Genomic DNA, 12,979 nt, shown 5'->3' on the forward strand with positions numbered 1-12,979 from the left:
ACAATCCCACAAACTGACCTGTACAACATCTGGACTCTCATTCAGCAGCAGCTGGATGCTCTGGATCAGACAGGCTCCTGGAAAAGGACTGGAGTGGATCGCTAGCAGCTGTTTCTGCAGATGAACAGTGTGAAAACTGAAGATTCTGCAGTTTATTATTGTGCTCGTCACCCACAGAGACTGAAGCTGGTGGAGCAGCTGGACATAAACCTGCAGGGACAGGATCGGGTCGGGTGGAGCTGCTACATTCAACCCTCCTTCTTCCTATGGACAAGCAAAGTAAATCTAACAAATGCACTCTGGCCAAGTTCCTTATTTATTCTTTTTATGTACTTTAAAATACTGTTTTTTTTGGTTTGTTTTTAGTGATTTTTTTCCCCCCTAAACAAACTCTGATGTCACTCTTATGCTGCAGCTCAGGATACTAAAATGTGTCACTAATGAGCTGCAGAGTCATAAAATAAGAGTTTTAATATTAGAGTAAATATGACTTGTTAAATGCTGGTGTTAGGCGGTCATCCATATTTACCAATATACTGTATAGAAACATTTTAGAGCTTTTATTTTTTTATTTAAAACATTGAACACTGTACAAAACACCTGTTAAAGCATGTAAAAAATAAATTAACATGTTACTGCTGTCTATACACAAAAACATATATGAAGTTTTTGTAGTCTGAAGCAGAGTTGTAAATGGTCGAACATCATGGTGAAGATGGATGGAGAGGTTTTTTTTTGGGTGGTGTCAGACTGAACTTCTTTGGTTTGAAAAACTGAGCCACTGTTATCCGCAAATGTTTTTTTCTTGGTTTTCTCGTCAGGAATTTTATTGACCAGTTGTTCCAGAGTCCTCAATCTTTCCATCAAGTTTTTGTTGAACACTTTTCTCTCCTATTTCGTTTCTGCAGCACATCTCTCAAATGATCCCTGAAAGGTGACACTTTTCCTTGGTCGCCCTCTGCCTTTCAGCTTTCAGTTCCTGTCGGACCCCGAGGACAGCTAGCACCAAGTTTACCGCTGTTTGTTATGATTAACTGAATACCAAGAGACAAGGACTGAGGAGTGAACAAACTTCAAGACAGAGAATACATTTAACGTGATTTTATTTACAGTGGGTAATACAGCACATCAGGAACCCTGAGGAGCAAAGACACGAGTTAGATGTTTTCCAGAAGGAGGATGATATTGTTGGTAGATTTCAGATCTTACTGTAGGTTGGGTAGTAGAGTGTGTGGTTGGAAGGCGAGGAAGACAGCTGAGGAGACAAGAGATTTCCAGGGGTTCTTCAAAGAAGTCCAGGCACAGTTAGTTCATGAGGAGAGATACTGTAAATAGCAAAAGGAACACAGGTAAGTCTCTCTCAATGATCATAGAATCCAAAAGGGCTAGACGCACGACTGAGCGGCTTCGGATGTTATCAGTCCATTAAATGGCCGTTATTAGTTGTTATCATCTCCATATGTAGCGGTCAAACTGTCCCACCTACCTCCTAGTAGGTTTAAAGTTACGTTATTATCGTTATTATTGCTGATAATAGGCAGCGTCACATGGGGGTAAACCAGGAAGTGTCTTTTTAGTTGTTTTCAGCTTATGTAACCCTTTTCCTAAGCGTAAGCTTACACCTGACCCTGAGGACCAACCCTAAACTTAACCCCCTTGTGCCTAAACCTAACCAAGACCGTAAACCTAACCGCCAGACCCTTTACTCTAAACCTAACCACGTGAAGCTATTATGAGTGCTAACAAAGCTAAAAATAGAGCCTATTATCATCGCTAACAATGCTAACAACGTACTTTTAAACCCACTGGAAGGTACAGGAGGGGCAGTCTGACCGCTACATATGGAGATGATAACAACTAATAACGGCCATTTAATGGCTGATAACATCCGAAGCGGGTGGACGACTATCAGAGGCAGATAATGCTCCAGCGGCGAGGAGAAGTCATCTACTGCTTTTTATACTTCTGCTGTCTCACTAAGGAGATTATCTTCAGGTGTGGAAATGCTGGCACCATCTAGTGTCTTCAGAGCAGCAGGAAAAACTGGAACACCCATAAAGTTTCTCACTTTTCTTGAAGGAGATGAGATCTTTCACTCTTCTACTGCATCTGTTGCAGTTTCACTGTGTTTTTGTAGTAGCACCCGAGAAGGTTTGATGTTCAACATTTCTTCTGTTTTCTGAGCTAAAGCCATTTCTGCTTGTTGAGCAGTGAGAGATGTATGAGACTTTTTTTTTTTTAAAAAAACAGATGCCTTTTTCTCAGCTATTTGTAATGTGAGCTGGTTTTGAAGTTGCTCCACATCCTGTTGAAAACCTCTTTCACTCTTACATTATTCAAGTTGACTTTTGAGTGGAAATATTATTTTTTTCAGATCAGTTTTGATCTGATTCAGCTCAAAACTGGTTGGTAATGTTTTCAGTCTCCTCTCTCTTAATATTTTCTTTGTCAGTTTTGGTTTTCCTCTGACTCTACAAATCATCAGCTGCTCAGTGCAGAACCATCATATTGGAAAGTTTACAGCTCATAGTTTCCACCTGGATGATAAGTTCTGCATTTTGTTGTTCCAGACCAGAGATCTTTTCATCTTTAAGAGTCAGTTTTTGATTAAATTTGTAATCTGACTCCATGACCAAAGTTTCACTGCTGGGATGGGACAGATGTTATGCCCGGCTTTCTCCTGCAGGCTGGTGGAAATCTCATTATCTAGAAAATGGAAGGCAGGATGTTTTTGTTCTCTAGAGATAATTCAAGTTCTGGAGATGGTTCCACCCACTCTGGTTTGGATCCACTTGCTGTGTGATAAAGAAGCAAAAGTGTATCACTTCAAGGGAAAACAAAAACTCTTTAATTAATTTTATAGTAATTTTCAAATAAACAGATTTGTTTTCCTCTGCTTTTTCTTCACCATTTCTCTTCTTTTATTACTTAAAATCCACGTTATCCATGTTGTGCTGCTGACTATCCATGCTGCTGATCTCATGCTGCTGATTTATTTCATCCTGCTGTGTTCATTTTTACTTATCTGCTCACACAGACTCATGTTCGTGCTGCTGTTGTTCAGCATATTGTGTTTGTACTACTAGTGCTTAGTGTATCTTTTGTGTATTTCTTAGTTCATGTCTTAGATCTTATTAAAGTTTTTTCTTGTACAATTTATACTTTTGTTGGATGTAACTGGGTGTCCACAATTTCATTCCATCACATGTACTTCATGTGGTGTGAATGACAATAAAGAAACGTGACTTACCTAAAATAGCTAAAGGTTCTTCTTCTTCTTCTTCTTCTTCTTCTTGTGAGAGGAGGGTGTGTGGAGGAGCTGAAGGAGGAAAGTGAGAGTGATTGATACTTTTTCTATATCTTTTTCTAATATCTTTTTCACTTGGTGTTTTTTATGTTACTTGTTTAGGTGTGGGTTTTTGTAGTTAGTTTGACAAAGTTTTAGGGTATTGTTTGGTGAGGGCGTGGCTGTCAGGTGCTCCTGGCTGGCCAGCCTGAGGGGAAGCCATGGTGGCTGGAACAGGTGGATTCTCCACACTGACTCGGAGAAACGGCGTCAGGGTAGGTGCTGGCTCTCTGTGTAGTGTGGAGGAAGTTTGTTTGGCAGTAGGAAAAGTAGTTGGATATGAGTCCATTAAGTTTGCAGCCCGAATGAATGGGGCTGTAGTCTTGTTTTTGGAGAAGGTGGAGCAGGCCCAGCAGTTGGTTGAGGCTGGCATTTCAGTTGGTGAATTGTTTTTGCAAGTGTCACCACTGGCAATGCCAGCCACTAGAATTACCTTATCGAATGTTCCACCGTTCATTAGCGATGAGTTCTTAATTAAAGAACTGTCACGGCACGGGAAGGTAGTCTCCCCAATTAGGAAAGTGCTTTCGGGGTGTAAGTCACCTCTGCTGAAACACATTGTCTCCCATAGGAGACAACTATTCATGCTACTGAATAAGCGGGGGGAGGACCTGAACGTGCGATTTCATGTGAAACTGGATGATTTTGACTATATTTTATTTGTGACTTCATCCAGCATGAAATGTTTTGGGTGTGGTCAGGAGGGGCACATCATAAAAATGTGTCCCAACAAAGCTGGGCCAGCCCCGCCCGATGCAACACAGCAGCAACCTGCTGCTGCCGAACAGGGGGGGGACAAGCCCGATTACAGTGGGGAGGCAGAGCTGCCCGCTACAGTGGGGGAAACCACAGCTGCAGTGACCCCCAATAAGGTGGACCGTCCAAAACACAGTGTTGAAGAGCCAGCTGTAGAAGGTGACAAAATTGAAGAGAACAGTGTGTGTGTGGAAAAAGGGGGCACAGAAGGTTGTAGTGGTGGGGAGAATGGTGGTGGTGATGGGGTGAATGGTGGTGGTGATGGAGTGAATGGTGGTGGTGATGGAGCGAATGATGGTGGTGATGGGGTGAATGGTGGTGGTGATGGAGTGAATGATGGTGGTGATGGAGTGAATGGTGGTGGTGATGGGGTGAATGGTGGTGGTGATGGGGTGAATGGTGGTGGTGATGGGGTGAATGGTGGTGAAAGTGAAGTGGTGGAAGGGAACAGTGTGCAGGGAAAAAAGGAGGGGGTGAGGGGCGATGAGGAGTATTTAGTGTGTGAAGGTCAAGGTGAGAAAGAAGAGGTGCAGGCAGATGGAAACAATGAAGGACAGAACAGTGCAGAGTCACTTCATTTTGAAGTTGAGAGACAGACAGGTGAAACAGAGGAGGCGATGGAGTTGGAGGTTCCGACCCCGTCCCAAAGGCGTAGCAAAAGGAAGAATGTGGTAGCTGCTGTGCATGCCAGCAAGCAGGCCAGTAAGTTGGCTGCAGAAAAAAAGGGTTTGTCAGACAGCAGCGACGCTGAGAGCTATTTCTCTGACAGCAGTGAAATCTCTGTGTCACAAATGAAATGCAAAGAGCCTAGATACCCTGTAGAGTCTTTTAGGAATTTTCTGAAAGACACTAAAGGATTCAGAGGGTTAAAGATTGACAGTTTTTTTCCTGATTTAAAATTGTTTTATTTCTCAGCGAGGTATCACATCAGAAACAAAGAGGTATCAGGTTTTACGGACACAGAAGTTTTTAGACTGAAGAAAATAATGACCAAAGTGAGAAAACAACTTTGAACTACACGATGCACAGAAGTATTTTATTCTCTTTTATAGTCTTTTGGTTTTCTGTTTTTAGCTTCTTACCCAATATGGATTCTTTTAAAATAGCTTCTTTGAATCTTAACGGGGCGAGGGAGGCTGAAAAACGGGCTTTAATTTACCAAACTTTAAACCAAAAGAAAATAGATGTTGTTTACCTACAAGAAACTCACAGTGATGGTTTAATGGAAACAGACTGGGCTAGAGAGTGGAGGGGGGAGGTCATTTTAAGTCACGGCACCTCCAAGAGTGCAGGGGTGGGCTTCCTCTTTTCTAGAGCTTTCACCCCAAACTCTACAGAAATTGAACACGTCATTCAGGGGAGGTGTCTTTTAGTCAGGACACAGTTTGATCATTTTAGTATAGTTTTTATTAATATCTACGCTCCCATCACCAATGCAGAGAAAAAGCGTTTTTTTGAAAAAATTGGGGAAAGGTTGGGTGATTGTGGGCCTGAAGATTATGTTTTTATAGGAGGGGATTTTAATTGTACAGAAGACGAGTTTTTAGACCGTAATCATGCAGAGCCGCATCCAGCGGCCCAACACGCTCTGCGGCGGCTGGTCTCTTCTCATGGCCTGGTGGATGTATGGAGGAGGATGCACGCAGGCTCCAGGCAGTACACGTGGTCCCACATTAAGGAAAACCGAGTCTCTTTGGCTCGACTTGATCGTTTTTACTGTTTTAAACATAATTTTAATGTGTTTAAAACATGCCAGATTTTACCAGTAGCTTTTACAGATCACTCGTTACTTTTAGGTAGTGTTTTTATTAGAAACATTTTACCTAGAAGCGCTTACTGGCACTTTAACTCAGCTCTGACTTACGATCAAGGTTTTAAAGAGGTTTTAAGTTATTTTTGGTCTTGTTTTAGACAGAGAAAGGCTGATTTTAACTGTCTGAAACAATGGTGGGACTATGGGAAGGTTCAGATAAAACTACTGTAGTGAACTTAATCTGGTGTCACGACTAAGCCTAAGGTCAAAACCCTTGACCTTAAGAACCTTGTGGGACAGGAACTGTCATTTCATTGATTTGAATCCAGAAATACAGGTTCACCCATCCTGAGACTCTCTTTCTTGATAATCAAGTGAAAGAACACTCTCTTTTTTATTATCATTACTATTTTACAGATGTTGATAATCAAAGTGTCTTAGTTCAAACCATTTTAGATGTTGCAGTGAACTAATCAATTTTATTAACTGTGTAATGATTTTTAATTCTCATGCAAAGTTAGAACTCATGTTGAGGTCTGTTACAGATTTTTATGCATTTTCTGATTTCTGCCTTTGAATGAGCAAGTGTACGTTTCCAGGGTCAGGAGTGAAGCAGACATGCGTTGGAACAACTGTCCTGTTTATATCCTCTCAGACGTCAACAGGGGGTTTTGGCACCTGTTTCTTAAACTCGCCAAAACAAAACTCTCTCTGTCTGTGAGAACATTTCTGATCTTTCCATAACAATTCTTGCTGCATTCTAACCTTTTACGTCACAAAACACACCCCGTCTGGTCGGTTCTGGCCAATGGGAATACTCCCAGATGAACCGGGAAAACAGCTCTTTAAAATGTCGGTACTTCCTGGTCTAATCAGTTCTGTTGGAGTTCTGCTGGATACACAGTTCAACCAGTTCTGTGAGAGAAGCCCAGTTCTGGGAGCCGGGAAGATCCTGACATGACAACAGAGCTCTTCCGAGTTCATGGGATTATAACATTTTCCACTGAGGTGAGCTGTGGGAAAACAGAATCTCGCCGCTACTCCGGACGAGTAACAGCATCCTACGGAGACGCTGAATGGGTGCGTTAAACGGAATCTCGCCTGAGACATCTCCAGGTAAAAGAGTCGATTTCACCACCTAAGTGTACTGTAAGGAGAGGCTGAAGAAAGCCCGGAGAGTGCCGTTCTGTCAACACACTCAAACCCCATCTTTTACTCCCTCTAAACTTCTTTCCCATCTTTAAACTCTTCTATCAAGTAGATATTCTTCCAGATATTTTAGAAATGTCTGTGTAAAGTGCTCATCCACATCCGTGTGGGTAAAAGATCATAATTGTACAGTTTTCATAAATGTCTGTGGTGACGCAACGGAAAAATCATGGCCGTATGATTTTTCCTGATTGATCGCTTATGTTGTTATTTTCATAATTTGCCAAATTAATGTAAATGTTTGATGTTAAACTTTGATTCTGTAAATAAATGACCGCATTCATTTTGATGGGTCAAAGATAAATGACGTCTCATGTTTGCATTTCATTAAATTCAATGCACGTTTTATTCAGTTCAGAAAAATGAGGAATCCGTGTTAATTGATGAATATATCTGAGCATCTGTTCATCTACACTGCTGAGTCAGCAGCACACTCTGAATGTTACTCGTGACATTACCAAATCTATTAGAGATCTGGAGATGAATATCGTGGATTTAGAACGACTTAGTGAATCCACAGGTAATCAGGAGCACATTGAAGCTCTCAAATCTAAAAGGCTAACTTTAGCAAACCTGCTGGACAGTAAAGTCCAGGGCGTATTGGTCAGATCCCGGATCCAAAACATCACAGAGATGGATGCTCCCTCTAGCTTTTTTTTCGGCTTGGAGAGGAAGCACGGGCAGAGAAAGATGATCCACTCTTTGTTGTCGGACACAGGGCAGCAACTGAGTGAACCAGGCCAGATCAGGAGGAGGGCTGTGGAGTTTTACCGTTCTCTGTTCCACAGCGAATATGAAGAGAACGAGGAACTGTTCAGGGAGTTCTGCGAGGAACTACCCCAAGTCTCTGACGACAGTAACGCTGAACTGGAGCGCCCTCTGGGGCTTCAGGAACTCCACGCAGCCCTCCTCGGCATGCAGGGCCAGAAGTCCCCGGGCGTCGACGGACTCACTGTGGAATTCTACAAGGCCTACTGGGACATTCTGGCCACGGACCTGCTTGACGTTTACAACGAGAGTCTGCGCACTGGTTCACTCCCCTTGTCTTGCCGCAGGGCGGTCATCACCCTGCTGCCCAAGAAAGGGAACCTGCAGGACATGAAGAACTGGCGCCCTGTGTCCCTCCTCTGCACCGACTACAAGATCCTCTCCAAGGCCCTGGCTACTAGGCTGGGGAAGGTTATGGAGGAGGTCATCCACCGGGATCAGACCTATTGCGTCCCCAGCAGGTCCATGGTGGATAACATCTACCTAATTCGAGACGTTTTGGAGGTCTCCGGTTCATTGGGTTTACAACTTGGCTTGATTTCACTAGATCAAGAAAAGGCATTTGACCGCGTTGAACACGGCTTCCTCTGGAAAACCATGAGAAGGTTTGGGTTCAGCGAAGGTCTCATCGCCAAGATCCAGGTACTATACAGTAACATTGAGAGTGTGCTGAAGATCAATGGTAACCTGTGTGCTCCTTTTAGAGTGTGTCGAGGCGTTCGACAGGGCTGCGCGCTCTCGGGGATGCTCTACGCACTCTCCCTGGAACCCCTCCTCCAGAAACTACGCTCGTGTGTTTATGGTCTGGTTTTACCTGGTTTTAGTAACAATATGGTTTTATCTGCCTATGCTGACGATGTTGTTGTTTTTATAAAAGATCAAAATGATGTCAGTATTTTAACCAAGATAACAGCAAAATTTTCTGTCTTGTCCGCTGCAAGGGTGAACTGGAAGAAGAGCGAAGCCCTGGCCGTAGGGGAGTGGTCATGTGGGCTCCCGGTTCTCCCTCAAGGGCTCGCTTGGCGAAAAGACGGTTTTAAATATTTTGGTGTGTTTTTAGGCAGTAAAGAAATTGTAAATCAAAACTGGGAAAACATTGAACAAAAACTGAACAAGAAAATGTCAAAATGGAGATGGCTGCACTCTCAGATGTCTTACCGGGGCAGAGTGCTGGTTTTAAACAACCTTGTTGCATCACAGCTGTGGCACAAATTGTCTGTTTTAGATCCACCGTCTGGCCTGCTTGTAAAAATACAGTCAGCGATGGTCGACTTCTTCTGGAATAATCGACACTGGGTGCCACAGTCTGTCTTGTTTTTACCAAGAGAGGAGGGGGGTCAGGGCCTTGTCCACCTGGCCAGCAGAACTGCAACTTTTCGCCTGCAGTTTCTTCAGAAATACATGACAAGATCTCCCGTGTGGAGGGATGTGGCCAGCTGTATCCTCAGACGTGTCAATTTACTGGGGCTGGATGCTGCTCTGTTTTTAACTGATTTTAGTCTTTTAAATTTAAAGGGGTTGCCTCAGTTTTATCAAAGTGTTTTTCAATCCTGTGGCTTTTTTAAAATGTGTCATTCGCAGGCGCATGATTCTCTGCATTGGTTTTTAGAAGAGCCTTTAGTCTGTGGGTCCAGACTGGACGTGTGTCGTGGAACGATACCAGGACTGTCGGAGGCGCTGCGCAAGTCCAAAACAACAACTGTGAGACATCTGGTGGAGGCAGCTGGACCTGACTTTTCCAACACCCAGGCCGTTGTCGCTCTGCTAGGAGTCAGGTCCATTAGACTTGTGCAGCGCTTCCTGGACCTCTTGAAAGAGAGGATGACGGCTGGAGGGAGGCGTCTCCTGCAACTGCTTCATGAAGGACACGTTTTGCCGGACCCAACAGACCCAATACCCAATTTGACACTGACCACTGGCTTCACAAAAGACAGTGGTCCTCTGCTGAACGACAGGAACTCGCAGATGTGCCTCCAGAGCACAAGCCCAAAAGTACTGTATAAAAACTGTGTCAAAGTATTGAATGAAAGGACTTTAAAGAACAGACAAGGGAGCGTGTGGGCAGACCGTCTGAGAGGACAAACCCCTCAGTGGAGGACGCTGTACAAACCTCCAATCAAAAAACGGACTGGCGATCTCCAATGGAGGATTTTACATGGAGCCATTGCAACAAACTCGTTTTTATCGGTTTTTTGTCCAGGGGTTTTAAATGAGTGTCCCTTCTGTGGTCTGTCTGAGAATGTTTTTCATATTTTTATTGATTGTAAGAGACTGACTCCATTTTTTAGTGTGTTAATGAGTATTTTTAGCTGCTTTGGCATCATTTTTACCAGTTCTGTTTTTATTTATGGACTGCGTTTTAACAAGGGACACAAACCACAGTGCCAGATTTTGTCTTTCTTAATCGCCGAAGCAAAAATGGCTATTTATTTATCTCGTAGAGACCGAATTCAGGCTGGTTCTCATCTCGATGCCGCGGCTCTGTGGAAATGCAATGTCAAGGCCAGACTGAAGTTGGAATTTTTCTTCCACAGAGCCACTGGGAATATGAAAACTTTTGTGCAGCTATGGGGTTTTAAAGGGATTTTATGCAATGTATCACCTCAGGGAAATCTGTTATTTAACAAGTGTCTAATTTAATTATTTTAAGTCCTGATGTGAATATCTTGTCTTCTTAATTGTGTTCTTTGAATATCTTGTGTTATTAATTGTGTTCTGTACATTTTATATTTGTCAATAAATGTTTTGTTAAAAATCAAAAAAAAAATCTTCTTCTTCTTCTTCTTCTTCTTTCGGCTTTTCTCTCTTCAGGGGTCTCCACAGTGAGTCATCCTCCTCCATCTCACTCTGTCCTCTCTCCAACAACCTCCATGACCAATAACTACATCCATGTATCTTCTCCTTCATCTTCTTTTATATGTTTAGACAAAATTTTGAATTTTTGTGACAGTTTTCTTATTTATTTATTACGTTGTTATATTTATTTAGTTGCAGATGTCCATGATTTGTTGTAGTTTGATTATTTTTTTTTTACATGACTAAACATAAAGTGGCCCTGATATTTTAAACAGGTATTTGTTGATAAAGGATAATTGTGATGCAAGTGAATTTAAAATTGCATCTAAAGAGAAAACTAACAATTGAGGAAAAAGTCAGCAAGTCAGATTGTACTGATCAGAGGATAAAAGCCAGAAATTTATTTTAATTTAATAATTTTATAAAATTATTAGTGATAAATGGGAGTTTTTGCCACATCTGTATCTTAATTGTTTCAGTATAATGTCAAGTGTAGTTTTCAGTTTGATGTTTTGTCAAAAATCCACATGAGCAGCTTTCCTGATGAGGCCTTAGCATTCATAGTTTTTCTAAAATTTAAAATCATGTATTTGTCAGCAGTTTTAAAATCAATGAGTATAAATCTGTAAATAAATTTTCTATGAGCTCTCTCAGACCCACGTGGTTACATCATTAGTTTGATCTGATGCAAACTTGAGCTCCTCCTATCTGCTATAAAACATTTCATCACATGGAGTCTGTCTCATCAGTCAACATGATTTCTGCAGCTCTGCTTCTGCTCCTAGCAGCTGGATGTGAGTTTTACAGATGTTCATCAGATGACAGTTTGGTCTTGATCATTTGTAACACAACAGCTCTTCTTCTACCAGGTGAAGTGTGAACAGCTGACTCAGCCGGCCTCTGTGACGGTGCAGCCAGGTCAACGTCTGACCATCAGCTGTCAGGTCTCGTATGATCTGAATCACTGGACACACTGGATCCGACAGGCTGCAGGGGAAGGACTGGGGTGGATCGGTTACACATGCAGTGGATGTACCGGAGCAATCGAAGATTCTCTGACAAACAAGTTTAGTTTTTCCATTAACTCGTCCAGTAAAACAGTGACTCTAACTGGGCAGAACACGCAGCCTGAAGACTCTGCTGTGTATTATTGTGCGAAGCAGCCACAGTGACACAACCAAGAAGCAGAGCAGAAAAAAAAACCTCTGAGGCCGATCACACATAACCTGAAGTCACCAGAGGAGGAGCCCTCACTCTCAAAATGATTTCCAAACCACTTCACTCTTTAACAAAGAAAGAAAGACTGAAACTAGCAATGTAAACAATAAATAAATAAAAACACAACTAATGGGTGTAATGCAATGATTGAAAAAAGATTTGACTCACTTTATTTAGACTGTTTCTATAGATACAGTTGATTTAACATTCCCTTCACATTCAAGTAATGACTCATGCTCAGTCAATATTTGTACTTTTGTTATTTACTCTACAAATAATTAAAAATATTAACATAAACTGTTGCATTTCATTAAACTATGAAGTGCAGCATGTTTTATTAAAGAATGCTAACTCCAAACTATAGATCCAGGCAGAATTTATGTCAACACTTCCCTAAATGGTTTAAGAGTCAGTGAATGAAGCAAAGTCAGATCTGTTCTGTTGGTAAAAGTTAATCTAATATAAAACCATTTCCCACAACGATGACAGAGAATCCACAGATATCATATATCTGTATTATTCACAGATAATAAGACATAAATGCTTTTCCTTGACAGATTTTGTTTTATCACAACAATTAATAACATAATTCTTATCTCATTTAGAGGGCAGTTAAATTATTATACTAATTTTATCTCAGTTATATTATTTATACTTTATATTATTGATATTTTTGGGTGTAACCGGGACCTTGAGGACACAATTTCGTTCCACCTCATGTACCACATGTGATGTGAATGACAATAAAGAACCTTGAACCTTGACCTTTGAAGTCAGTGCTCAGACTGTCAGAGACTGAACCAGAGGTTTAAAGACCTGGAGAATCTCAGGGCTGGTAGATAATCTGGTTCCTGAATAATATCTGAAGCGGGTTAGAAGAAAAACTGCTGAGAGCAGCAAACTATGACCTCAGTTGGTTTAAGGTTGATTCACCAGCTTCAAACAGAACTATCAATAGCAAGATATATTAAATTTGGATAAAAAGATTAAATAAATCCTGAAGGTTTTTGATGGTTTGGTGTAAATTTCAGTCACATAAGACGGCGATCTTACATGACTGAACCCAACTGAGCAGAACCAGCTCCTCAGGTCACAGCTTTTTGAAGCACAGCAGGTTTGCATTTTTAGACAAA

General features: G+C 41.7%; 1 protein-coding gene across 1 annotated transcript in view; it reads left to right on the plus strand.

Annotated features, from left to right (window-relative positions):
• LOC119421127 (immunoglobulin mu heavy chain) overlaps positions 1–12,979 on the plus strand; it is a 159,107-nt gene that overhangs the window by 68,788 nt on the left and 77,340 nt on the right. The window contains exon 3 of the mRNA XM_037688520.1: positions 1,998–2,019. Within this exon, the coding sequence (XP_037544448.1) occupies positions 1,998–2,019 (22 nt within the window). The remainder of the gene's footprint in view (positions 1–1,997; positions 2,020–12,979) is intronic.

This window comes from Nematolebias whitei, chromosome 15, assembly GCF_014905685.2.
Source record: "Nematolebias whitei isolate Nwh7 chromosome 15, NemWhi1, whole genome shotgun sequence".
Classification (NCBI taxonomy): Eukaryota; Metazoa; Chordata; class Actinopteri; order Cyprinodontiformes; family Rivulidae; genus Nematolebias; species Nematolebias whitei.